The 26,939-nt window shown below is 49.1% G+C and overlaps 1 protein-coding gene across 1 annotated transcript; it reads left to right on the forward strand.

Moving 5' to 3' along the window:
* Positions 1-25,600, forward strand: Prkcg (protein kinase C gamma). Its single transcript, XM_057762372.1, has 18 exons — positions 1-442; positions 801-832; positions 1,787-1,869; positions 7,044-7,155; positions 7,316-7,447; positions 8,800-8,956; positions 10,089-10,223; positions 10,536-10,623; positions 10,918-10,947; positions 14,660-14,812; positions 15,529-15,717; positions 19,206-19,297; positions 19,384-19,446; positions 20,419-20,557; positions 22,566-22,646; positions 23,505-23,612; positions 24,360-24,500; positions 24,666-25,600. The coding sequence occupies exons 1-18, from the start codon at positions 273-275 to the stop codon at positions 24,852-24,854; spliced, it is 2,094 nt and encodes a 697-aa protein (XP_057618355.1). The 5' UTR covers positions 1-272; the 3' UTR covers positions 24,855-25,600.
* The last annotated feature ends 1,339 nt before the right edge of the window (positions 25,601-26,939 follow it).

The raw sequence follows: 26,939 nt of genomic DNA on the forward strand, positions 1-26,939 counted from the left end.
TTCTGCATTTCAGCAGGTGCCGGGAGTCGGAGCTCCCGCCGCCGCCCGTGCCTGCGGCTCTTCGGTGCCCCTGCCTTCTGCTCTGACCCCACCCTCCTGCTCCCCCTTCGGTGCAGCCGGTGCCGGGGTGCTGCTTCCTACCCTGCTCCGTTCACCGTTAGGTGCCTCGCCCCTGTCCTTCCCATCTCTGAGTCTGCGGAGTCCCCCTTTCCCGTCCACCTGTTTCCTCAGAAAAAAGGGCCAGATCGTGATCCCTGCTGCGTTCTTGGGCCATGGCGGGTCTGGGCCCCGGCGGAGGCGACTCAGAAGGGGGACCCCGGCCCCTGTTTTGCAGAAAGGGGGCGCTGAGGCAGAAGGTGGTCCACGAGGTGAAGAGCCACAAGTTCACCGCTCGTTTCTTCAAGCAGCCAACCTTCTGCAGTCACTGTACCGACTTCATCTGGTGAGGGAAGCGGACTAGCGGAGAGGGCTGGAGAAAGAGGGGACTTGAGGGTCGGTCATGTCACACCGGTCCCCAAGCGATTGAGCAGAAAGGGACTGTAGCACCCATTTTTGGGCTCAAGGGTGGGGGTGGGGGCGAAGCCTAGGTTCCTGGGTCTGAGGGAGGAGAGGCTGGAAGCTGGATTCCAGGGTCCAAGGGAAAAGGAGCTGGGACTAGAATTTCTTGGTTCTAGTAGAAAGAGATTGAGACTCACACAGACACCTGGGTGAGGATGGGAAGCCGCAAACCTATGTCTTGCAAAGGTGGGAGGGCCCTGGTACCCTTCTTTGCACTGACCTTAGGTCCTTGATTCTTCCAGGGGCATTGGAAAGCAGGGCCTGCAATGTCAAGGTAAGAGCTGAGACCTGGACTCCTGGGACCCCCGAGGGTGGAGGCTGGGGCCTCACAGCTGAGGCGGCTGACACACGTGTTCTGTGGTCCCCAGAGAGGCGCGGGGGAGCCCTGGGCGGGGGGTGTGGCAGAAACACAGCCTGTGGTGGGGAGGAAACTCTAATGGCAGGGCCATGGCGGAGGTGGTGCTGGGGGCCCCTCCCTCGGCCGGCTCCAGGTGGGGACAGATATTTGGAGAATCTGTTTCCATGGGAACAGAGAGATTTGGAAAAGGGGAGATGAAGAGGGGGAAGGGGCTCGGAGATGCAAAGTCAGACCCCCCCCCAGACTACCGTTGTCATGACAACACCATCCATCCCTAAAGCAGGGGCAGACCGGGTGGGGTCACTAATGGGCGGGTGGGGGCCGGGCGAGGGGGGCGAGTCCTAAAACACCAGCTGCCACTTGGCTGAGAACAGAGTGACTCAAGGTGGGGGGCGGGCCGAAGCAGCGCCCCCAGACTCACTTCTGTTCAAGTTGCTGCTCTCTGCTATGTCTAAGGATTTCTGTTGTTTCTCTTCAAAACCCGTCTCTCTCTTTCCTTGCTTTCTTCTCTCTCTCTCTCTCTCTCTCTCTCTCTCTCTCTCTCTCTCTCTCTCTCTCTCTCTCTCTGTGTGTGTGTGTGTTTGTGTGTATGTGCACGTGTGCGCATGGGAGTTGTGTCACTGTGTTTCTCTGTCTCTTTTTGCCTTCCTTCAAGTCTATCTCTTGGGGTTCTGCGTCCTGCTTTCTGTGTCTGTGTCTGTCTGTCTCCATGTGGTCCTTGGTCTGAGTCTCTCCTGATTTTTCTCTCTATTGGACTCTATGTGGGAATTCCTCTTTTTGTGGTCTTCTGTGGGCTGGAATGCCTGGCTCTAAATTTGTGTCTATGGGGGTCTCTCCCTGCCTCTGTCTCTCTTGCATTCCCATCTCCAGTCTGCAGCTTTGTGGTTCACCGCCGATGCCACGAATTTGTGACCTTCGAGTGTCCAGGAGCTGGAAAGGGCCCCCAGACGGACGTGAGTGCCCAGACACCTGGTTCCTCCTCCTCAGGCCATGTCCCCGCCCTCACCCCCTCGGCGTCCGTCCCAATTTCTCTTTCTATTTTTAAGGCTGTGAGGGGAGGGGGGCTGGAGAGATAGGGGGAGCTAGTCTGGCCCAGATTCCTTGCCCTTGGCCTGAAAAGGGGGACTGAGAAGGGGGCCTGGAAGAGGCTGGGGACACAGGTGAGGGCATAAAAAGGAAGCAGGGCTTGAAGGGACCAAAAGTCATTGAAAGGATGAAGTTGCGATGGGCACACGTGCACACAGACACACACACACACACACAGAGAGAGAGAGAGAGAGAGAGAGAGAGAGTTATTAATGCCAAAACCGAAATAGTAAAATAGGCAGAGAGAATCTCAGAAGATGGACAGAGATGCAGGAAAAGAGAAATTTGAAGTCGGGTGTCATGGCACAAGCCAGGTATCCTGGCACTTAAGAGGTGGAGGCAGAAGGATATGGAATTGAAGGCCAACTTTGTCTCCTTAGTAAATTCCAGGCAAGCCTGAGCTACATAGGACTTTTCTAAAGGGTGTGTGTGAAATAGGAAGTGGTAGAGACGTTTAGATGTTTAGGGAGACTCAGAAAGACCCCACAGTGCACAGAAACCTTGCAGATCCACAACCATCTCGCCCTGTTCCTCTGCACAGCAGGGTTGATAAGCACAGTCAACTCTGGGCACTGATTTCTTTCCTCTTCTTCACTTTCTCATCAAGCCAATAGTTCTTCCCCTGTTAAATGGAGCTGTGACCTAGCAGTGACCAGTGCAGCTGCCTGTGGTAATGGAGATGTTTTCTTTCTATGCTTGCCATCAGCAGCATGCAGCTGGCATGAAACAGGGATGCTGTGAGGAAAAGAAACCTAAACTCCGTTTTGCTCAGATCGATTTAAATTTGAACAGCTACATGGTTGAACGGGGTAGCGTCAATCTAGACATTTCCAATCTTATGTTAGCGGTTCAACAGAGGTTGTTTCTTCCCAGAGTTTGGTACAAGGCAAGAGATAGTCATATGATTCATAGACAAGGAAGATTGCAATTGGGAAATTGAGGCAGGAGGATCATGTGTTCGAGGGCAGACTGCACTAAATAGCAAGACAAAGACAGGGAGGAAAGATCCACGGAGGCTCACGAGGTGCCTGCCTGCTTGTCAAGAAAACAAATTTGCATAAAGAATGTGACTACATAGAGCACGTATTGAGCACCACTGTGTACCAAAGCCAGGGCGTGTTGTTGCCTGCCTGTGCACCTGCTTGCCTCCAACGCTAGCTGTGTCTTATGAGGTCCTGATTACATACATACTCATAACTATTTTACACCCAGTGTAGGCTTGAATCCGTATAATTGCTCATAAGATTAGATTAGTTGCTTCTTCATCTGTTCCCATCTGAGCAGAGACTCTTGAACTAGAACACATGATCTGAATGCCAGTCCCTCTATGAATGAGGAATTATCTCTTACAGCCTTTCTTAAAAAAAATTTAAATACATTTTAAAGTCTTTTCTGTTTCTTTGGGGGAGACCAAAAGTCCTTTTTGCTTCTTTTGGAGGTCTTGTTTTTGTTGTTTTGTTTGAAACAGCATCTCACTATATAGCCCTAGATGGCCAGGAACTTGCTGTGTAGACCAGGCTGACCACATAAGATCCATCTGCCTCTGCTGCTTGAGTGCTGGGGATAAAAGTATGCACCACCATGTCCCAAGTTTTTCTCTGTTTTTTTGTTTTGTTTTGTTTTGGTTTGGTTTTAGATAGGATCTCTCTATGTAGTCCAGGCTGCCTTTAAAACCCTAGTTTACTGAGGACTCAGCTCCCCAAATGCTGAGATGACAGGTGTGTGTTGAAACAGCTGGCTTAATTACTTACAGTACATCTTAAGTTCCTGGGCTATAAAGTGAGGTGAGAATTGGGTCTAATTACGGGGTCATTTCCCAGTATCAATTGAGTTAAACAGAGTAAGAAAAATATCGGATCATCAAGATGGCTCAGCTGCCAAGGCTGGCAACCTGAATTTCATCCCTAGGACCCACACAGTAGAAGATGAGGATGGAATTCCTGCAAGTTGTCCTCTGAACCCCACACGTGTGCCTACACATGCACGCACACACACACATGTACATGCACACTCACATGTGTGCGCACAAGTTCAAAACAGAAAACTAGGGACTGGAGAGGTGACTCAGTGGTTAAGAGCAATTGTTGCTCTTGTAAAGGACACAGGTTCAATTCCATGCGTCCAATGGTGGCTCACAACCATCTAGTTCCAGGGGATCAAATGCCCTCTTCTGATATCTGTGGACACCAGGCACATACATGTGCAGCATATATACATACATGCATGTATGCATACATACAGGTAAATCACTCATTCACATAAAATCATAAACCTAAAAGGTAAAGATAGCAATCTCACTAAAATAAATGAAAGCCTGAGAATATCTTCACTTTCCTCCCTTTAGGATAATCTTTCCAATGCTTGCTCAGAGAAAGGTAAACCTGAGGCTGGGGCTGTAGCTCAGAAGCCAGAGCTCCCGCCTAGAAGCCCTGGGTTCCATCCCTGACACTGTGTAAACTGTTCATGGCAAGGGATGCCTGCATCACAGTGGTAGAGGCGGGAGGATCAGGACTGCAAAACATCCTGAGCTACACAATAAGTTCCAAACAAGCCTGTAAAAAGGATGGAAAGGAAAATCAGAGAGAGGGATGGTGAAAGGGAAGGAGGTGGGAAGAAAGAAGGAAGGGTGGAAGGGAGCAGGGAAAAGTGAAATAATTTTCTAAGAACCAGACATTACCCTGAGGGTGGAATGTGGGTGGGGAAGGTAGTGGCTGATGTCCTAAATTCCTGAATAATTGGACCCTGGGCATTTAATGTCTCTTTAAGATTAGAAAGAATGTTTATTTATATTTGACAGAGAAGGATGCTGGGACTCACAACTGGGAAATGAATTTGCTCTCTCTCCCTTCCAAAAAATCATTCATCTGGGAAGTGACCTAGCTGTTATTTGAACTCAGAGCTCTTCAGGGCCAGCAATAAAACCACTCCTAATAACCACAGCACCACAATAACTGCTGTCAGACTAGCAGCAGTGGGCATGTCCACATACTAAGTTCTGCTGTGAGTCTCCCATTAATCTAGTCAGGCCCTCTGGTGCCTGCTGTAACTGATTCTTGTATCACATGGTGCCCGGTGAAGGCAGCCTGGAGGGAGGCAGCAAGCAGAGGACCTGGGGCTAAGGGTGGCTCACTCGTCCTCGGAGAGCAAGTTGGGGGAGAGGTGGACTCTGGGAGCTCTCATGCCACTTTGTGGATAAGACCTTCCCTGAACACTCCTTTTTGAGTCTCCAACGTCAGATTTTGCATCTCCTTATCTTCCTCCTTTTCTTTTTCCCCCCTTTTCTTCCTCCCACTCTTCTCTCTCCTTCCTTTTTTTCTTCATCCTGTTCCTTGGTTCTCTCCTCCTCTTCTTCTTTCTCATTTTCCTTCTTTCCTTCCTCTCCCTTCTCTATCTCTTTCTCTCCCTCCTCCTCATTCTTACCCCCCTCCTCATTCTCACCCTCCTGGTCCTCCTTCTCTTTCCTCCTCCTCTCTTTCCTCCTCATTCTCACCCTCCTTTTTCTCTTTCCTTCTCCTCTCTGTCCTCCTCCTCTTCCTCCTCTTCATTCTCGCCCTCCTCCTTTTCCTCCTCTTTCCTCCTCCCTCCTCCCCACTCTCACCCTCCTCCTCTGCCTCCTCCTCATTCTCACCCTCCTCCTCTTCCTCTTTCTCTTTCCTCCTCCTCTTTCCTCCTCCTCTCCCTCCTCCTCACTCTCACCCTCCTCCTCTGCCTCCTCATTCTCACGCTCCTCCTCCTCTTTCCTCCTCCTCTCCCTCCTCCTCATTCTCACTCTCTTCATCTCCTTCTTCCCATCCTCCTTCTCTCCCTCCTCCTCCCCTGCTGTCTCTTTCTTTCCAGCGCCCTCCCCCCCACCGCTTCTTTTTAAAATACTGGGATCAAACCCAGAGTCTCATGTATACCAGACAAGTGCTGTATCACCGGGCAACACTCCCAGCCCCTTTAAAATGTTAGACAGGGTATCACTAAATTACCCAAGCTGGCTTTGAATTCTCTGTGTAGCTCAGACTAGCCTTGAATTTCTGATCCACTTGTCTCACTTCGAGAATAGCTGGGATGACAGGCTTGTGCCACCAGGTCCCTACCGCTGCTTCATTTTCCTCCAAAATAGCCATGGACATTTGTCTTACAGTATTATTTATTTATTTATTATTTACTGCGCTTACTATTCCATCGCCCTCTATTAGAAGGAAAAATGTCAGGTGACAAGTGTATTCATTGTGCTTTTTTTTTTTTTTTTTTTTTTTTTTTTTTTTTTTTTTGGATAGGGTTTTGAAGCTGCTCTGCAGCTAAAGGATGATACCTTAAATTCTTGACCCTCTGGCATGAGCCACCACACCCAGTTTATGGGGTGCTGGGGAGCAGAGGATTCCATGAAGGCCAGACAGGCATTTCATAGCACTAAATCTCCAGTCCCTCCACGTGACAGATTTCTAATTGCATATATTCAGTGCTGGGCTTGATACACAGCAGGATCTCGGTGAATTCGTGTAGACTGAAAGGAGAGACGTGGAGCAGAAAGCTGACGGATAGCGAGGCCAAAGGAAGAAAACCGAGAGGATGTTTTTCTGACTGGGGACACTTCTTTGTTGGTAGTTCTATCCAAGCATGGTGGTCCATGCCTACTACTATCTCAGTTGGAGACTGGAGGATCAGGGGCTCAAGGTCAACCTCCACTACATCTTGTTTAGGGCTGGCCTGGACTACATGAAACCCCATCTCATGATCTAAAAATAAAAACAAGAAGTTCCAAGGCTGGAGAGATGGCAAAGCAGTTTAGAACACTTGCTGCTCTTGCCAAAGCATCTGAGTTCCGTTCCCATACTCACATTGGGAAGTTCACGCTTCATGTAACATCAGCTCCGGGGCATCTGACGCCCTCTTCTTGCCTCCACCTGCACTTGCATTCACGTGCAGACGTGTAGGCAAACATAATAAACTGTGTTTTTTTTTTTTTGTTTGTTTGTTTTTAAATCACCTCTCTTAAGATTTTAGGACCCTTCCCCAACCCTATTTCCCTAAATGGCTCTTCTCTGACCCCCAGGATCCTCGCAACAAGCACAAGTTCCGCCTGCACAGCTACAGCAGCCCCACCTTCTGCGACCACTGTGGTTCCCTCCTCTACGGGCTGGTGCACCAGGGCATGAAATGTTCCTGTGAGTGTGCCAACCAGGATGTCTGTTGCCATAGCCCAGATCGGGGACTAGAGGGCGCTCCTTCTTCAGCCACAATGCAATGTCTGGGTGGAGGGGAGATTTAAGGGGGAAACGGTGAGCGCCTGTGCCTGAAATACCAACTCCAGTTTTGTCCCTCCAGGTTGCGAGATGAACGTGCACCGACGCTGTGTGCGCAGCGTCCCCTCCCTGTGCGGCGTGGACCACACCGAGCGCCGTGGACGTCTGCAACTGGAAATCCGGGCTCCCACGTCAGATGAGATCCACATCACTGGTGAGGACTTGCTTCCTCAGTAGTCACGCCCTCAACCTAGAGAGAGCTGAGGCTGGCTGAACTCACCTGGGGAGTTCTCTGTGGGGAACCAGCATATCACACCCCCCACAGACACCGCCCACATCTCTGACACCATCCCCACTGGGCTCCATCTATCCAGTCCCTTTCTAGCAGAAGACCTGTCTTCAGCCTTAGTCTTACCGCTGTGATCTCATGCAGCCTAGGCTCATGTCTGTTTGAGAACTAGATATGTAGCAGATATACAGGAGAGGCAGGTCTCTAACCTGTGGCCTACATGGCTCTACTTCCCTAATGCTAGGTTTACAGATATGCAATACCATGCCAGGCTGTGTGTGTGTGTGTGTGTGTGTGCGCTAGTACTGGGGATTGAATCTAGGAATTCATCGTGCTTATCAAGCACTCTGTCATTAAGCTATATGCCCCACTCTCATCCCAGATTTCCAATTAGTGGCCATTGAGAAGGTGAGATGAGAGGCAAGATCTGACTTATCAAGCAGAGTCCGACTCCAGACTCCTGAGTTCTAGTGGAAGAAATACGCTGATTTCTGGGCACATGCTCCAGACAACAGGCCTTACGTCCTGGATATAGGTGGTAGAAAGATAAGTCCTAGAGAAAGGAAACTGACCTTAAATTCTGTTTTTAAGAATATTGTTTACAGATGTATTTATTTTCGGTGTGTGAGTGTTTTGCCAGAAGGTATGTATGAGCACCATGTGAGTACCTGGTGTCCATAGAGGCCAAAAGAGGGTGTCAGATCCCCTGGAACTGGAGCTATAGTGGCCGACCACCATGTAGGTGCTGGGAACCAAACTCAGGTGTTCTGCAAAGCAAGTACTTTTAATGACTGAGCCATTTCTCCAGACTCTATTACTTTATTCTTTATTTTTTGAAGATTTATTTATTATGTATACAATATTCTGCTGTCATGTATGTTACAGAAGAAGGCACCAGATCTCATTACAGATGGCTGTGAGTCACCATGTGGGTGCTGGGAATTGAACTCAGGACCTCTGGAAGAGCAGTCAGTGCTCTTAACCTCTGAGAAGAAATCTCTCCAGCTCTCTCTTTTAAACATTCATTTATATATCAGGTATATGTGTACATGTATGCATTGTGTGTTACAGCGAATGTATGCAGGTCAGAAGACAATGGGAGGACGTCATTCTTTTCTGCCATGTCAGATGATCAGGATTGGTGGCCGGCACCTTTACCATTTAGCCAGCTTGCTGGATGTGATCCTGCATTCCTAATCACTGGCTGTGGGAGGGCTGGGAGCTATTTCTTGGATCTCTAACTCAAGAAGTCATCCTTCCTTGCCTTCTTCCTTCAGTTGGCGAGGCCCGGAACCTCATTCCTATGGACCCCAATGGTCTGTCTGATCCCTATGTGAAACTGAAGCTCATCCCAGACCCTCGGAACCTGACAAAACAGAAGACAAGGACTGTGAAAGCCACGCTGAATCCTGTGTGGAACGAGACCTTCGTGTTGTGAGCTCTGGGGCTGTGATGACAGAGGAGGATCTGAGAGTCCCAGTAACCCACACAACCCAGAGCCTTGGGGGCAGGGTTTTAGGGTAGAGGAAGTCTCTAATAAGAGACAGGAGAAGGTGGGAGACAGGAATGGAATGATCAAGGAAGACAGGGATTGAGGAGCTGAGAGACAGGTCTCTGGATATTTACTCCCCCTCAGTGCCCTACATGGCAGAGTGAGGAGGACAGGACTCTCAGAGAGGTGGCTCAGTAGTGAAGTGTGAGTACTACTCTTGGTGAGGAACTGGGACCTCAGCACCTGCATGGCACAGCCACTTGCAATTCCAGTTCCAAGGGACCTGGTGGTATCTTCTGGCCTGTACAGACACCAGACACACACGTGGTGTATAGGCACATGCAGACAAAATGTTCATGCACATTCAAAATATTTAAATTGTTAAGGAAGCAGAGAGAATGAGCAGACAGGATGATGGATACACAAGTGCTCAGACAGGTGGTCAGAATATGTGAGAACAGAAAGAGAGAGAGAGAGAGAGAGAGAGAGAGAGAGAGAGAGAGAGGGGTCCAGAGAAGAGTTCAGAAGTAGGGTGGCACAGGAAGAGAAGGACAGAGGGACAGACAGACAGAAACAACTAGGAAGGTCAAGAGTCAAGAGGCTGGGCATAGTTGTGCATGCCTGTAATGTAACTCAACTTGGGAGTTGAGGCAAGTTCAAAGCTAGCTAGAATGACATAGAGAGGCTTGTTTCAAACAAATAAACAAAAAAAAAAAGAAAAAGAAAAAAGAAAAAAGAAAAAGAAAAGGAGTGAGGGAGAGAGGAAGGAAAGAAACAAAGAGGAGAGGAGGAGGGAGTAATAAGGACAGAAAGGGAAGCCAGGACATGAGGACAGAGACCCTGTGAGGTGGAGCACAGAGAGTCAGAGTAAAGAGAGAAAAGACCAGAGAACTGATGGGAAGGGACCAAGAATTGGAGAGGAATGGAGAGAGCTTGTGATAGCTATGTTTATAAACGGTGACAGTGGGGGGGGCTCTCTGAGGGTCAGAGTTGGGGAAACCTCCAGTGTCTGGGGTAAAAGGAAGTGGGGAGCCATGGCTTTGGCTCCTCACTCTGCTTCCACCCTTCCCACAGCAACCTGAAGCCAGGGGATGTAGAACGCCGGCTCAGTGTGGAGGTGTGGGATTGGGATAGAACATCCCGAAATGATTTCATGGGTGCAATGTCCTTTGGCGTCTCAGAGCTCCTCAAGGCCCCTGTGGATGGATGGTGAGGAGCAGGGCTGGGCTGGTGGTGGACCTGGGTGTCACCTTCTCTTTCCATATGTGGTCTCTCTTTTAGGCCACCATCTTTTCCCCCTTTATCTTCCAACATAGCTCCTCCACTTTCTTCTCTTCCTCTTCCTCTTCTTCTTCTCTCCCCTCCTGCCTCTCCCCTCTCTCCGTATCTCACTCTTTCTCTCTCTCCATCTCTGTGTCCGTCTTTCTGTGTCACTTACCTCCCTTTGGATGTCTTTGCCTCTCCCATGGGTGCCCTGCTTCCCCCATCCCTGCCCGGCCCTGGTCTCCGTCTGTATGTCAGGTACAAGTTACTGAACCAGGAGGAGGGCGAGTATTACAATGTACCGGTGGCCGATGCTGACAACTGCAGCCTCCTCCAGAAGTTTGAGGTACCCTGACCGACTGACTGGCTTCCCCCAGGGGAGCCCAGCCCAACCTCCCCATCTTCAGAGCTGACTTTGCCCTCTATCCCTGGTAGATCACTGGGACTGGGACTACAATTCCCAGAAGACTCCAGAGCTCCTTCCTTAACTTTTCTTAGGGGTCTAGGCCACAGGGTCTCATGGGAATTGTAGTTCTCCATCCCCATGGCTTTGGGGTATTAGGTGCCTCTGTGGGCCTTTGCTCTAGGGCAATTACCTATCTCTCAAGGGGTTCTGACTGTGACTTTTCTTCTTCTCCAGGCCTGTAATTACCCCTTGGAATTGTATGAGGTGAGTATCACTCATTATCTTCCTGATTCCTGTCTTCAATTCTGCACACATAAGTTGAGCACCTACTTTGTGTTTGTTGAATAATGTCAGTGACTACAAGAGGTAGGGCCACCATCATAGGTATTTGAGTTCAATTACAGGTCCTGAAGTCTTAGTCTACCCCAAACAGTGAGCGGTCAGTGAGGCTTCTCCTTGAATTGGCCCTTGAGTTTGTGTCTCTGTAGTGAGGACACTGTTATTTTCATTCACTCATTTGGTCATTGAACACTATTTCCTGAAGCATGGTGCCAGCAAAGAATCAGGCCATTCCCTAGGGCTCCTCTCTAACGAAGGAGGCAGCCTGAGACATCAGATCGAGGATGTGTTTGATGGTGGAAATAGCTTCAGGCACCAGGGAACTGGCATAGTCTGAGAGTCAGGACAACTTCCTGGAGAGTGCTGATGGATGGGAGGAGGGAAGAGCATAGGGAAGGAGGCAGTGTGACTCTTCCCCTCCTTTGCTCTTTCAAACAAACAAACAAACAAACAAAGCACATTTCTGCATACAAGGCAAGGGTCTAGTCCCTGGGGATCCGTAGGCAGCCAACAAAACAGTCCTTCCTTCCTCCATCCAACTCACCCATGATGTAAGACATGATTCTGGCCTGGTGGTGCCCGCCAGCCATCTCAGCTACTTCAAAGGCTGAGGCAGGAAGATCACAAGTTCATGGCTTGCCATCTACAGAATGAGTAGACAGCCTGAGCTATGGAGTGAGTTCAAAGACAGCAGGGCAAATTAGTGAGGCCCTGTCTCAAAATGGAAAGTAAAAAAAAAAGGGGGGGGGGATGAAATTATAGCTTAGCAATTGAATTCTTTTCTGGAATCCACCAATGAGGGACTGAGGTGTGACTCAGTGGTAGAGCCCCTGCCTAGAATCCCCCAGTGAGGGACTGGGGTGTGACTCAGTGGTAGAGCCCCTGCCTAGAATCCCCCAGTGAGGGGCTGGAGGTGTGGCTCAGTGGTAGAGCCCCTGCCTAGAATCCCCCAGTGAGGGCTGGGGTGTGGCTCAGTGGTAGAGCCCCTGCCTAGAACCCGTAAAACTCCAGAGTCAGTTCTCTTACTATTAAAAGCTAAAAGTGCATGACAGTATGTTAGGAAGTCATAAGCAATAAGGAGCACAATGAGCACTGAGCAGCATTGGGAATTCTGTTGGTAATACTGCAATCTTCTTCGAGAAGCACTGGGAATTCTGCTGATAATAATGTGAGCTTGCAGTAAGAAGATTGCCTGAGAAAGGGACTGTTGGGCAAAGATCTAAATGAAGCAAGACAAAGAGTGAGGATCCCCAGAGAAGGGCCTTGCAACAGAGGGAGGGGCATGTGTGAGCCCCTGAGGTAGGAGCCAGGTAGGAGGGCTGGGAGCAACAAGGACAGTGAAGTTTGGTCAAAGGGTGTGGGGGAAGGAAAGGAGATGGCATCAGAGAGAATGCTGTGTCATCCCTCACGAGGATGTCTGATTTTAAGCCAAGCAAGGATGGAGGTTTCTGGGAGGAACTGTGTTGTATCCTGAGATAATTTAAATATTAAACTGGGCGTGGTGGCACATGCCTTTAATCCCATCATCCTGGAGACAGACAGAGATAGGTAGATTTTTGTGAATTTGAGGACTGCCTGGTCTACACAGAAAGTTCCACACCAGCCAAGGCTACACAGTGAGACTATCTGAAGAAAAGGTGGTGGATGGGCAAGAGGACTCAGATAACCCAAGATAGCCTCAAAGTCACTATGGAGCTAAGACTGTTCTTAAATCTCTGATCTTTCTGCCTCCCTCTCCCTACTGCTGGGGTCACAGGCATGTGTCACCATACCCAGTGTGGACTAACGCTTAGTCCATGAGTACCAATGATTAGGTGTGACTGTGTGGTGTTTTCCACAGCTGTCTCCACAGCCAGTAAGCGCACATTAGTGTCACCAGTGCAGACCTACTATGTGACAGACCAGGGCTGCACAAAGAAACTCTGTCTCGAAAAACAAAAAAAGTCCCCGAGAGGCCTGGAGATAGAGGTCATTGCCTAGCTTGCTCAGGCCCAGTGCTGGGTAAAAAGGGGCATGCTGAGTACTGTTCTAAGTGATTTGCAGATGTTAATCACCAACTCTTGTTAACTCTATTGGAAATTACACCTATTACACTCACATTATAGATAAGGTTATGAAGCGATGCCCTTGGTGATTGGGCCCCAAATTCAGAAGTTCAGACTGCACCTCTGACTAAGAACACATCCTGTAGGAACTGCTTCTTGAAGCCAGGTTAGATGACTTGTATCTGTAATCTTAGCACTTGGGAAGCAGAAGCAGGCAAACCGAAGACCTCAAGGTGCATGGCAAGTTTGAGGCTGGTCTGGGCTACATGAGATCTTGTCACACAAAAATGCAAATACTCCTACTTTCTGTCTCTTTCTGTCTTTGTCCGTCCGTCCGTCCATCCATCCGTCTCTATATCTCATATGTGTGTCTGTACATGTACAGACACATGTACAGTTTTTCTTGAACCTGGCTCTGTTCCAGGCTCTGTGTCTTGGAGAACAGACTGGCCTGTAGGATCTCCCAGGGAGTAAGGCGACAGTCGTACTGATGGGGAGATGTTAATTACTCCGAGCCACGCAGGAGCTGTCCATGGTAGTCAGGGGCCTCAAGAGAGGTGTCTGACCCTGCTAAAGCCATCAGGAGACACCTGCGAAGGAGACACTTGATTCTGGTCAAAAGGAGGAGCGGATTGCAGGAGATGGGACAGGACAGCCTTTAAGAAGACTCGGTGCCACCTCCTGAGGCCTTGAGGGGAGATAGAGGACTAGGCGAATGAGGCCAGGGTTTATATCATGGAAAGAAAGGGAGGGGCAGAGAGAAGAAGGACACTCAGGACCGATCAGAGCCTGGTTTTGAAGCTGCAGGGAATAAAATCTTAATACACGGAAGCCGTTAGAGGCTTAGAAGGCAAAGGGAAGAAATGACCTGATTTATTTATTTTTAAATTGGTCCTTCTGCCTGCAGAGCAGAGAACGTATCAGAAAGGATGGCAGTGAATATAGAGGGACCCATGTGGCAGCTGTTGTAGCTCAGTCATGGGACCCCCAACTCTGCTCCCCCCTCGAGAGGTGGAGGCACGAAAGGATGAGAACATTCCATCATCAAAAGTCAGTGTTGTCCTCAGACCAATGTCCTCAGGCTGTGTCCCCTTGGATCTTGTTTCAAGTCCAAGTTCTCAGGCCCTATTTCCAGAAAACCTGGAAATGAGACTCAGGAGTTCTGGTTTAGAGGCTAACAGGTGCAAATCTATAAATGTGAATTCTTTGAATCTGACTAGGTGTTAGTTAAATAATATGTCTACCAGCTATGGAGAATCCTGCCTTCTCTCGCTCCCTCACTCCCTCCTTCCCTTCCTTTCTCTCCTTCCCTCCCCTCTACCCCCTCTCTCTTCTCTCTCTTATCTTCTGAGACAAGATCTTGTGGCATCCCGGACTGGTCTTATGCTCTCCATTCTCCTTCCTCGGGTTCTCTAGTGCTGGGATTACAGGCGAGCATAGCCAGAGAACGTTCTTAACCTAACACAGAATGAGGACAATACCGTTTTCTCTCCATTCTGTCTCTCTTGGTCCTTTTCATTTGGGGGTGCTGTGTCCCTTGGGGACTTCTCTAGGTTCTGACTGTCTCTGAATCTCTCTCTTCTTTCTCACAGAGAGTGCGGATGGGCCCTTCTTCCTCCCCCATTCCTTCCCCATCCCCCAGTCCCACGGACTCCAAGCGATGTTTCTTCAGTGCCAGCCCAGGACGCCTGCATATCTCTGACTTCAGCTTCCTCATGGTTCTAGGGAAAGGCAGTTTTGGGAAGGTTAGATTCCTGGGATTCTGGAGGGAGGGGAGGAGGCCTGCAGACAGGTTGGATTTCTATTCTTTAGGGAGGAAGTTTGGGTCGGGGAGGGGGGGGACGTACTAGGCTCCTGAGTCCCTAAATGGAGTTAGGTTAAGGTTAGATATCTAGGGCCTGGAGAGATGGCTCAGTGGTTAAGAGCACTGGCTGCTCTTCCATAGGACCCGGGTTCAATACCCAGTACTCACACGGTACTGGCTCACAGCTCTCTATAACTCTATTTCCAGGGGATCCAAGACCCTCACAAGGACATGCAGGCAAACCACCAATGCATATTTAAAAAAAGAAAGATTGGCTATCTGAATATTTCTGCTACATACTGGGCTGTTAAGATGGCTCAGCAGGTGAGGGCATTTGCCACCAAAATAGCAAGGCAGATAAAGGCGCTGGCCACCAAGCCAGACTACCTGAGTGCAATTCTCAGGATCCATTTGGCAGGATAGAGCTGACTCCCCCAAGTTGTCCCTGACTTCCACACACTCACTGACACTCACGTCCCTCCCCATAGCAAACGTGCCAGCACTCTTCTGAAGGGGAGTAGACGCAACTGCAGAATATCTGGTCCTCTGGGAGAGTAGGAAGGGGCTCTCATCCTGTCTTCTGTATGAAGAGTGGTGCATGGCCCTGTAGCCTTGAGTTTCTCAAATGGACTGGTCCTTTCGGACATCTGTTTGTAGGTGATGCTAGCAGAACGCAGAGGTTCTGATGAACTCTATGCCATCAAGATCCTGAAAAAGGATGTCATAGTCCAGGATGATGACGTGGACTGCACCCTAGTGGAGAAGCGTGTGCTGGCACTGGGAGGCCGAGGTCCCGGAGGCCGGCCTCACTTTCTCACGCAGCTTCATTCTACCTTTCAGACACCGGTGAGGAAGGAGGGATGGGGGTCATGGTTCAGAAGGCTGAGTTCAGGGAAAGGCAAAAAGAACCTTGTGTTCTGAGAGGATGTTGTCAGTGCTGAGAGATGGCTCGCTGGGTAGAGCGCTGGCTTCATGAGTGTGAGGGCCAAGTTTGAATCCTAGTCCTCACTTAAGAGGTCAGATATGGCTGCGCAGTGGTGGTGCACACCTTTAATCCTAGCACTTGGGAGGCAGAGACGGGTGGATCTCTGTGAGTTCGAGGCCAGCCTGATCTACAGAGAGAATTCCAGGACAGGCTTCAACGCTACATGGAGTAACCTTGCTTTGAAAACAAAACAAAACAATCAACCAATAACAACAACAACAACAAAAATGAGGATACAGCTGTGTATTCTGTGGCCTCAGCATTGCGCGGGGGGGGGGGCATGCGGGATGGGGGGTGATCAGAGACAATAGGTCCCAAGATAGCCAGGCTTGTCACTTTGGTGAGCTTCCAGTTCAGAAAATGACCCTGTCTCAAAGCAATAAGAGAGCTAAGAGACACCATTACTGCCACATGGGACACATGGGTTCACATGCCCTCACACTCACATGCATGTAACCACACTTATATATCACATATAACTACGAATAAATCGTTAAAATGAACGAATAAGTCTGGAGGTGATGGTGCATGTCTTAAATCCCAGCACTCAGGAGGCAGAGGCAGGTGGCTTTCTGAGTTGGAGGCCAACCTGGTCTTCAGAGCGAGTTTCAGGACAGCCAGAGTTGCAATGTGAGACACCATCTCAATAAAATAAAATAAAAATAAAGAAATGAGTGAGTGATCTGGAAGGATGGCCCAGCAGTGAAGGGGATGGGTTGCTCTTGCAGAGCTCCTAAGTTTGGTTCCCATGTGTACCAGGTGCACAGTGGCTCATAACCGCTTGTAGCTCCAGCTCCAGGGGTGCTGATGCTTCTGGTCTCTGGGGACCCCTGTGCTCATATGCACATACCTTCTCCAATACCTAATTTAAAATCATTTTAAAAATTAATTTTATTTATTTTTAATAAAAAAATTTTTTTTGATGTTTTTGAGACAAGGTTACTCTGTGTGGGTGGCACTGTCTGTTCTGGAGCTCCCTCTGTAGACCAGGCTGGCCTGGAACTCCCTCTGTAGACCAGGCTGGCCTGGAACTCCCTCTGTAGACCAGGCTGGCCTGGAATTCAGAGATCCATCTGCCTCTGCCTCCTGAGTGCTGGGATTAAAGGCGTGTGCCACCGCCTCCCATAAAAATCAATTTTAAAAATGAATGAATGTGGTCCTACAAGAGGGATCCAGTGGGGTGGGGTTGCTGATGCCATGCAGGGCATGGTCAGAGGACGGAATCTGAGTGGGTGTGGTCCAAAGCTCTGTGGTTCCTGAGAACTCAATTTCCAATGCTTGTAGCCAGTGTTCTATGGCTTTGAGCCAAGAATAAGTTAGATGGGAATTTTTTTTCCCTTGAGATAGGGTCTCTTGTATTCTAGGTTTGTCTTGAACTTGCTATTTATAGAGGATGAGCCTGTTTATGCCATGCTGGGGATCAAACCAGGGCTTTGTGAATGCTAGGCAAGCATTCTACCAAACGAATGGTATCCCCAGTCCCTAGTGATGTCTTCTCATTGGACATGCCCAGAATAGTTGGGCTTCCAGGGTGAGCTCATTACTTTTGGATTCTGACTGAAGTATGAGTCATAAAGGGAGTTTCCCTGAGACTGAGGGATTGAACAAGAAGTTAGAATCCTCAGGGCTTGGGGAGGGTATGACTTCACTTTCCCTGGTCTCTGACCAAGCGAAAATTAATTGCAGGCAACTGAGTGTAGTGGCCTGCATTTGTCATCCTGGCCCTTGGGAGGCTGAGGCAGGAGGATTGCCATGAGCTTGAACTTAACCTGGGCCTCAGAGTGGAGATCCTATAAATAATAATAGGGGCTATGGCCGGGCAGTGATGGCATATACCTTTAATACCGATACTTGGGAGGCAGAGGCAGGGTCTCTGTGAGTTCAAGGCCAGCCTGATCTACAGAGTGAGTTCCAGGATAGGTTCCAAAACTACATAGAGAAACCCTGTCTCGAAAAGAAAACAAGCAAACAAAAACAATAGGAGGTAGAGAGATGGCTTAGTGGGTAGGAACGCCTGCTGTGCACACGTGCGAACCTAAGTTTGAGTTCCCATCACCCATGTAAAAAGCCAGCTGTGGCTTCATGAGTACTGTACCAGTACTGTGGGGGTGGGGATGGAAACAGTGTCACAGGGTCTTTACTGGGCGCCACCTTAGCTCTGGGTTCACTAACAGACCCTGTCTCAGGGAATAAGGCAGAGAGTGATTGAGGTGGGCATCCTATTTTTTCTGACCACATACATGCACACATACACATATGTGCACACACATCTACAGTTTCCCCCTAGAGAAATAAAAACTGAGAGCTGCAGAGAAAGCTGGCCACCTTTGGTCCCAGACAGCCAGAGCTACACATGCGTGTGGCTGAAGCATGAGATTCAGTGCTCCTGGATTTCAGTCCAGTCCTGTGGGTCTCTTAGAAAATCAAGTAATCAGAGACAGGGCTGCGGAGATTCTGAGGTGGCAGGGTTAGAATCTCGGAGCTTGCCTCTGTGTTTGTCCAGTTCCTCTGGATTACTGGCGGAGTGAATTTGGAGGTCCCCATGTCTGTCCCAGGTGGGCAGGAGGAAAGAGCTGTTCTTAGTCGGCTGTGTTAGATCCCTGTATTCCCAGCACTTGGAAATCAGAGGCAGAAGGATTATGAGTTCAGGATTATCCTCAGTTACACAGTGAGTTCAAGGCCAGCTTGGGCTACAGGAGACCATCCTTGTCTTTTTATTTGTATGTTTGTGATACCGGATTTCTTTGTTTTAGCCCTAGTCATCCTGAGACTTGCTCTGTAGACCAGGCTGATTTCAAACTTAGAGATTTGTCTGACTCTGCCTCCCAAGTTCTAGGATCAAAAGCAGGCACTACCACTGACCTTGTCTTTAAACAAACAAACAAACAAACAAAAAATAGTTTGGAGCTAGGGAGATGACTCAGCAGTTAGAGACACCGCTCTTGCAGAGGACCCAGGTTCAGTTCCCAGCATCCACATGGTGGAATCTCCAGGTCCTTGGCATCGACTGATTGTCCTCTTCTGACACTCAAAGATACCAGGTACAAATGTGGAAACATATATACATGTAGGCAAAACACTCAAAAAAAATAAAAACAAAACAAAACAAACAAACAAACAAAAAACGGTTGTGGTCCAGCCCTTTAATCCCAACTCTTGGGAGGCAGAGGCCGGCAGATCTCTGTGACTTTGGGGCCAGCCTGGTCTACATAGAAAGTTCCTGGACAGCCAGAGCTACACAGAAAAACCCTGTCTCAAAAATCCAAAACCAAACCAAATCAAAACAATAAAACTTTTCTGTCCAGGTGTGGTGTGTCCCTGACACTAAGCCACACCTACTGTTCCTTAGGACCGCCTGTATTTCGTGATGGAGTACGTCACAGGAGGTGATTTAATGTACCACATTCAACAACTGGGCAAGTTTAAGGAGCCCCATGCAGCGTAAGTCTCAGCAACAGTGAAGGGAATGGGAGATGGGAGGGGGTGGTCTTGTCACTGACCTTCCCACTTCCCATGTGCTCCTCCAGATTCTATGCTGCGGAAATTGCAATAGGCCTCTTCTTCCTTCACAACCAGGGCATCATCTACAGGTCAGTAGCCCCAGCACTTTCCTTGGAGCGAAAATATGGATGCCATTCCAACACATAGCTCTGGATTGCTGAATGCTAGTTGCTTTGGGTTTTGCATCCCATTGCTGTTCTAAATTGCACCACAAGGGGGTTGGAAAGATTGTTCAGCAGAAGACAGAAGTCAACTGCCTGTAACTCCAGCTCCAGGAGATATGACATCATCTTTTTGTTTGTTTGTTTGTTTTATTTTTCAAGACAGAGTTTCTCTGTGTAGCCATGGCTGTTCTGGAACTCACTTTGTAGACCAGGCTGGTCTTGAACTCACAGAGTTCCACCCACCTCTGCTTCCTGGTACTGGGATTAAAGGCGTGCGGTACCACCACTCGGCCATGACATCCTCTTTTGCATACTTCCCCAGGCACCTGGACACACACACACACACACACACACACAATTTTTGAACCTCACAAAAGCAACCTAGGGACACTGGGCAGGAGTAATGCACACCTTTAATCCACCACTCGGGAGGAAGAGGCAGATGGATCTCTGTGAGTTTGAGGCCAGCCTGGTCTACAGAGTGAGTTGCAGGACTGGCTCCAAAGCTACACAGAGAAACCTTGTCTCAAAAAACCAAAACAAAAACCAAAACAAAACCAAAAACAAGGAGGGGAAAAGTTTGGTTTGGCTCACAGTTTCCATCATTGAGGAAAAGTCAAGGCTATTCACACCCACAGGTAAAAGTAGAGAGCAATGAATTAATTCACGAAGCTAGTGTCCTGCCTAGAGTGGTTCCACTCACAGTAGACTAGGTCTGCCCGTCTAAATTAAAGTAACCAAGGAAGTCTTCGCAAATATGTCCACTGGCCAACCGGCTCTAGACAATTCCCTCACTGAGAGTCTCTTTCTGGAGATAGTGCATTGTATCAAGTTGACACGGAACACTGCCCATCACACTACTCTTTTGCAATTCTCCCTTGCACTCTCACCTTCCAGGGACCTCAAGTTGGATAATGTGATGCTGGATGCTGAAGGACACATCAAGATCACAGACTTTGGCATGTGTAAAGAGAATGTCTTCCCTGGGTCCACAACCCGAACCTTCTGTGGGACCCCAGACTACATAGCACCTGAGGTAACCCTGAGCCTGCTGCTCTGTGAACATCTCTCAGTGGGTGCAATTGTCTAGTAGTCATAGGAGACAAGGCTTGTTCTTGTTTGTAGGCATCTTACCAGTCCCCATCTATGGTCGTCTCCACCACTGCCTTGAGTGGAGAGACACATATGCCGAGCACTTTAAGTCACGGAGCTGGTCACTTTCATGCTAAGAGCAGAAAGCAATGTGTTCACACATGTGCTCAGTGCTCAGCCCATACAACTAGTACCATTCCTACACTTCAGGCTTTCCTGCCGAGGGAATGGTACCACTCACAGTGGTCTAGCTCTCCCTTCTTCAAGCAGGTAAAGCCAGCGGAACTAGAGGATGAGTAGTGTACAGGAGTAGGATCGGCTTGTAGGAGCGTGAGTAGAACATGCACTATTTCCAAGTGGAGAAGGTGGAGACTATTTCTAGTATATTCTGAGTGCAAAGGCCTGAGAACACTATGCCTGCTGTGAGGCTTTGTCTCTTCTGGGTGCTGGCTGGGTGGGGCTTACCCTTTGGTACAGAATTGAATGGCAGCTCATTGATAGTACATGTAGCTTTGCCATTGAATTTTAAGGAAGTCTTTCCATTTTTCTAGTGTGTGTTTGTATAGTGACATGTATATGCATGTTTGCATGTGTGTGGGTGCCATTTCTGCAGGCATGCAGAGGCCCAGGGTTATATTAGGAACCCTCTACCACTCTTCTGTTTTATTCATTGAAGCAAATTTTCTCAGTCAAACCCAGAGTTTTCTGATATAGCTAGTCTCCCTAGCCAGCTTGTACTAAGGGTCCTTTGCCTCCACCTTCCAAAGCTGGAGTCACAGATGGGTCACTACACTCACCTGGCATCTATGTGGGTTCTGGGGATTCAAACTCTTGTCCTCACACTGATGTGGCAAGCAGTTTTAACCACTGAGTCATCCCTACAGCTCACTACCTTTGTTTTTTGCTTCCTCCTTCCTTCTTTCCTTTCTTCTTTTTTTTTTTTTGAGACAAACTTTTTCTGTGGTTTTGTTGTTGTTGTTTTTTTTTTTTTTTTTTTTTTTTTTTTTTTTTTTTGGTTTTTCGAGACAGGGTTTCTCTGTGGCTTTGGAGCCTGTCCTGGAACTAGCTCTTGTAGACCAGGCTGGTCTCGAACTCACAGAGATCCGCCTACCTCTGCCTCCCAAGTGCTGGGATTAAAGGCGTGCGCCACCACCGCCCGGCTTGTTTTGTTGTTTTTTCAAGACAGGGTTTCTCTGTGTAGTCCTGGCTGTTCTGGTTCTTGCTTTGTAAATCAGGTTGGCCTCGAACTCCCATAGATCTGCCTGCTTCTGGCTCCCAAGTTCTAGGACTAAAGGTGTATGCCACTGTGACTGGCCTTTAAAATATTAAGTTTATTATTACTTTGGGTATGCATGGGTATACATGTCACAGCATGTTTGTGGGGGTTATAAGAAAACTTTACAGGGCCTGTTCTCACCACTTAAAAAAAGTATTGCATTTACGAGTGTGTGTGTGTGTGATAGGTAACATATGGAGGTCAAAGAACAACTTCAGGGACCTAATTTTCTCATCCGACTGTGTGAGTTCTGGGGATCCAATTCTACCCATCAGGCTTTGTGTGGCAAGGGCCTTTTTTTTCTGCTGTTATCTTGCCAGCCCATAGGTAGCCTTTATATCTGACCGCAAAGGAACCTTGCAAGTATATAAACATCATTTCCTGGATTTTCCAAAGGGTGGAGCTCTTGCTAAAATATTCAGAGTGGAAAATATTTGTGTCAAAAACACTTGAAATAGGTCAGGATCCAGAGAGAGAGAGGCCAGAGGAGTTCTGCACATCTTAAAGTAGCCACAGCCAGGCACAGTGCCACATATCTGAATTCCTAACACGCAGGAGGTGGAGGCAGGAGAATAAAGAGTTTAAGATCACCCTTCAATACATAGTTAATTCAAAACTAGCCTGAACTGCGGGAGACCCTGTCTCAAAAAATGTCACTCTTTACTTTCTCTTTTAGATCATTGCCTATCAGCCGTATGGGAAGTCTGTGGACTGGTGGTCCTTTGGGGTCCTGCTGTATGAGATGTTGGCAGGACAGGTAAGAGGAAGTGCGGATGTGTTGACTTGATTACATTGAGTGGATGTTCCTTTTTGTACGGCATTGTTCTTGAAGGAAGCAGAGTCCAGTCTAAGAAAACTTGCTAGTAGTGCTAAACCGCAGGAAGCGGGCAGGACAGCGCTGTCCACGGTCCTGAAACATTGGCTTAGCCCTGTCAGTTTGGCTTTTGTTTCATCTTTTTCCTGTGGACCTCTTTAGTGGTCTGATGAACCATATCACCACTCCCCAGAACAAAGTGATATCCGTGGTATGAACATGGGAAGGATGTCTTTAAATTCAAAAGATTACTGTGTGTGTTATGATATGCCTATAACTTCAACACTTGGGAGGTGGACATAAGGGGATTAGGAGTTCAGAGTCATCGTTAGCTACCTAGCCTGGCTAAATGAGACCCTGTCTCAAGACAAACAGATAAACAAGCAAACCTTTACTTCATATTGTGTTTCCTAACCATGGAAGACTGAACACTTTCAGTGAGGGTAATTGTTTCCAGTCTTCCCTGCAGCCTCTCCTTCTGTGACTCTCTGTCCCTCTCTGTGTGTATCTTTCTCCTTCCCTACCTCTCTCATTAGATGACATATTTTCTAACTAACACTCCATTGATTTGCATAGCAGAAAAATACAGGCATACAGTAGAGAGATACACAGAATTGGAGCATGTGTGAGAGGCGATTGGAGATGAAGGTGGGATGGTTTTCTAGGTTTTTCCCAGGGCAGTTGCCCACAGGGGTGGAGGTGCATTATCAGAATGCTTTTGTTTGAAGTGAATAATAAAGAGATGCAGCCTCGGGAAAGGCAGACTGTCAAGCCCTGACATTATTCTCCCTACTTTTGTAGCCGCCCTTTGATGGGGAAGATGAGGAGGAGCTGTTTCAAGCCATCATGGAACAAACTGTCACCTATCCCAAGTCACTTTCCCGGGAAGCGGTGGCCATCTGCAAGGGGGTGAGAGACCCAGCTCCCAGCTTCTTCAGATCCACAACCCATACACCCCAGTTGCCAACTCTTTTAGGAAAAGGTTCCTATCACTCAAACCTCTTTACGGCCATCTGCTGCAAAAGTTGGCCGAACAGTAGTTTGCCACCTTGCTGTCATTCCAGACCAACGTTGGCTTCTACTTCATCATCCTTTGTAGTACACACTTCCTGACACTCTATGGAGAATGCCGAAAGGGAAAGACCTGTCTTTCCAGAGCTGGATGGGTCAGATTACCTCCAATTCCTGTGACTTTTATTTTTTAGGGATCTTGATGAGTCGCCCAAACTGTGAGCCCGAAGCCCCAGTTTCTTCTTCCTTAGTTGGCACAGAAGATCCAGAGGAGATCTTCTATTTCCAGCTCTCTCTCTCTCTCTCTCTCTCTCTCTCTCTCTCTCTCTCTCTCTTTCCCTCCCTCCCTCCCTCCCTCTTCCTTTGGGAATTTTCTTATTTCTCTTTTGTTTTCTTTGATCCTTAGACCACCACACTTGATTTTTAAGGCATTTTAAATTGCATTTTTAATCTGTTGATTGTGTGTGTGTGAACACACACACGCATACCATAGCACATATGTGGAGTTCAGAGAACAATTTTAGGGAGTCATTTCTCCCTTCCATCATGCGAGTCCTAGGGATTGAACTCAGTCATCTATCAGGCTTGTGACAAATCTTTACTCAATGAGCTATCTGGCAGGCCCTCTCTGTGTGTCTTTCTCAGTTCTTGACCAAGCACCCGGGAAAGCGCCTGGGCTCAGGGCCAGATGGTGAACCTACCATCCGGGCACACGGCTTTTTCCGCTGGATCGACTGGGAGAGGTTGGAGAGACTGGAGATTGCACCTCCATTCAGACCACGTCCGGTCAGTTGCCCTCCCAACTTCGATCCCTGGGGGTTGGAGTTCCCGACCTTCAATACCTGTGTGTGGAGTTGTGGCAGAGATGCTCCCAAAGGGAGTATCAGAGACTACGGGGGTGTGCCTAGGTTCTGATTATCAGACCTTAATTTCCATCCGTTCATATCACAGTGTGGGCGCAGTGGCGAAAACTTTGACAAGTTCTTCACACGGGCGGCGCCAGCATTGACTCCGCCAGACCGCCTGGTCCTAGCCAGCATCGACCAATCGGATTTCCAGGGCTTTACCTATGTAAACCCGGACTTCGTGCACCCAGATGCCCGTAGCCCCACAAGCCCAGTGCCCGTGCCTGTCATGTAATCTCACCTGACACCACTAGGTGTCCCCAGTGCTCCCCCCCGCCACGCCGGCTGCAGCCCCTCCCTGCCTCTAGTCCAGATTCTAGGTCCCGCACCCCAGCCTCTGGCCTCTTTCCCGCACCCCAACGGGTTCTAGATGCTGTTCCCAAGCATTGCTGGCATTTTAAACGCCATACAGTCTCTAGAGCCTTTCTGTGCTCTAGATTCCGTTGTGCTGAGCCTTGTTTCCCCACCCCACCCCCAACATCTGGATGCTGTTCCCACTGTTCCCAGAAACCCCACTCCGTGAGGGGTTCTAGACTCCATCTTGGTAGTTTTATGCCTTCTCCCCCCTACGACACCCTGGGAGAAGTAGTCTCATGAGATTGCCTGCTCCAGACTAAGATTCCAGATCAGTCCGCCCGCATCCTTCAAGGCCCCTCCTACCTCCACTTCAGTTGTAGAGTTAAGTGGGAGGCTGGGCTCCCTGCTCCAGGCCACCTCCCTTCCACGCTCTGGGGATTCCTGGCATGCACGGAGGATTCTTTCCCGACTGTTGTCAGTCAGCTTTTGTTCTAGACTTGTTCCAGAACCCATCACCACTCACCTGCCCCGGTGCATGGCTCCAGCCTTGGTCGGAAGCACACCTCCCCATCCATGTCCTCGGCAGTGCCTGCCACTCTCTGGGACTTTTCTCTCCCCCACCCCGTTCCTTTAGCCTCTCCCACCCAGACACAGCTGCTGGAGAATAAATTTGGGATGCTGATGCTAAAATGTTTGGATGTTTTCTTGTAAGCTTGGGGAATGAAGGGGGTGCGGAGGTGGGCCGGCTGTACATAGAAACAAACATAGGGGGTGTGGAGAGAGATGGGGGAGAGACTGCACAGACCCGTAAAATAGAAGCGAAGACACCTTCTGCATGTGAGCGACATACAGAGACTGCTTTAAAGAAGTAGTCAAATACTTGATGAGAAAGAACACCACACACACACACACACGGATCCAGAGAAGTCCATGGGAAGGGAGATGAAAGGCTGGCCTCCTATGGAGAGACAGACATGATCAGAAGGATGGACCCCATGTTACAGAAGGCGAGACAATCAGAACCTGGGGGCTTAGAAACCAGTTAGCAAGGCAGAAAACAGGCAGAAGCGTTCTCCCGGCCTCTTTCTCTCTTGACCCACTTGCAAGTGTGTGTGGAGGGGAGCGATGAGTGTGTGGAGTGGAGCAATCAATTCAGACTACGTTTCCCAGAAGACACCGGAGAAGACCCTGACCCCCGCTCCAGGTGCTGGCCTCTGGCCGCCAGGGCTGATGGGGAATGTAGTCACTGGATCGGGCAGGCCAGCAGAATGGTGTGCCTGTCAGTGTGTTTGGAGGGGACAGAGCCTCAAAAGCTTAGCAGGTTCCTTTGAGGACCTGGCATCTCCCCTGGGTTTCCGAGTCCCACTTCAACTGGATGCTAAAACTATCCCTTTCTCCGGCACCACCAATCCTGTACCCCTATCCCCGCTCCTGAAGGCCCCAGCCCAAATTCCGACCCTCCGCAGGCGGCCTGCCCCTTTAAGAGTGGCCCCGCTGACATCACGGCGGGGGGGGGGGGGGGCTGGCCCCGCTCCCGGCTCCGCGGCGGCTGCAGGACCCGGCTCTGCTCTGCGCCTGCCCGCCTGCTGCTCTAGGGACCCTGGCCCGGGACGCCCCTTCCCGCCTTCTCCAGCTGCCCAGACCCCAGGCTCCGCCCCTTGCCTGACTACAGCCCCAGTCCTCACCAGGGGACCTCCCACTCCGGCTTGCCCCTGCTGTCTCTCCTCAGAGAGTATCTATCTGTCTGTCTATCTATCTATCTATCTATCTATCTATCTATCTATCTATCTATCATCAATCTCTATTTCTCTTTCTCCCCCACTCCATCTCCAAGCTCAAGATCCCTGGATTTCAGTTTTCCTTGACCCAAGGCCTCTGAGCTTTCTCCTGTCTGAATTCTGGGGCTCTCTGACCTCTCCACTTCCAGGGCCTTAGACTCTCTGAGCCTCTGTAGTGGTGGGGGTGGGGACACCTGAAACTATTCCGTCTCTCTCCTCTCTCTCCTTTTCTGTCTGTCTCCTCC

The sequence above is a fragment of the Chionomys nivalis genome, chromosome 2 (genome assembly GCF_950005125.1).
Source record: "Chionomys nivalis chromosome 2, mChiNiv1.1, whole genome shotgun sequence".
Classification (NCBI taxonomy): Eukaryota; Metazoa; Chordata; class Mammalia; order Rodentia; family Cricetidae; genus Chionomys; species Chionomys nivalis.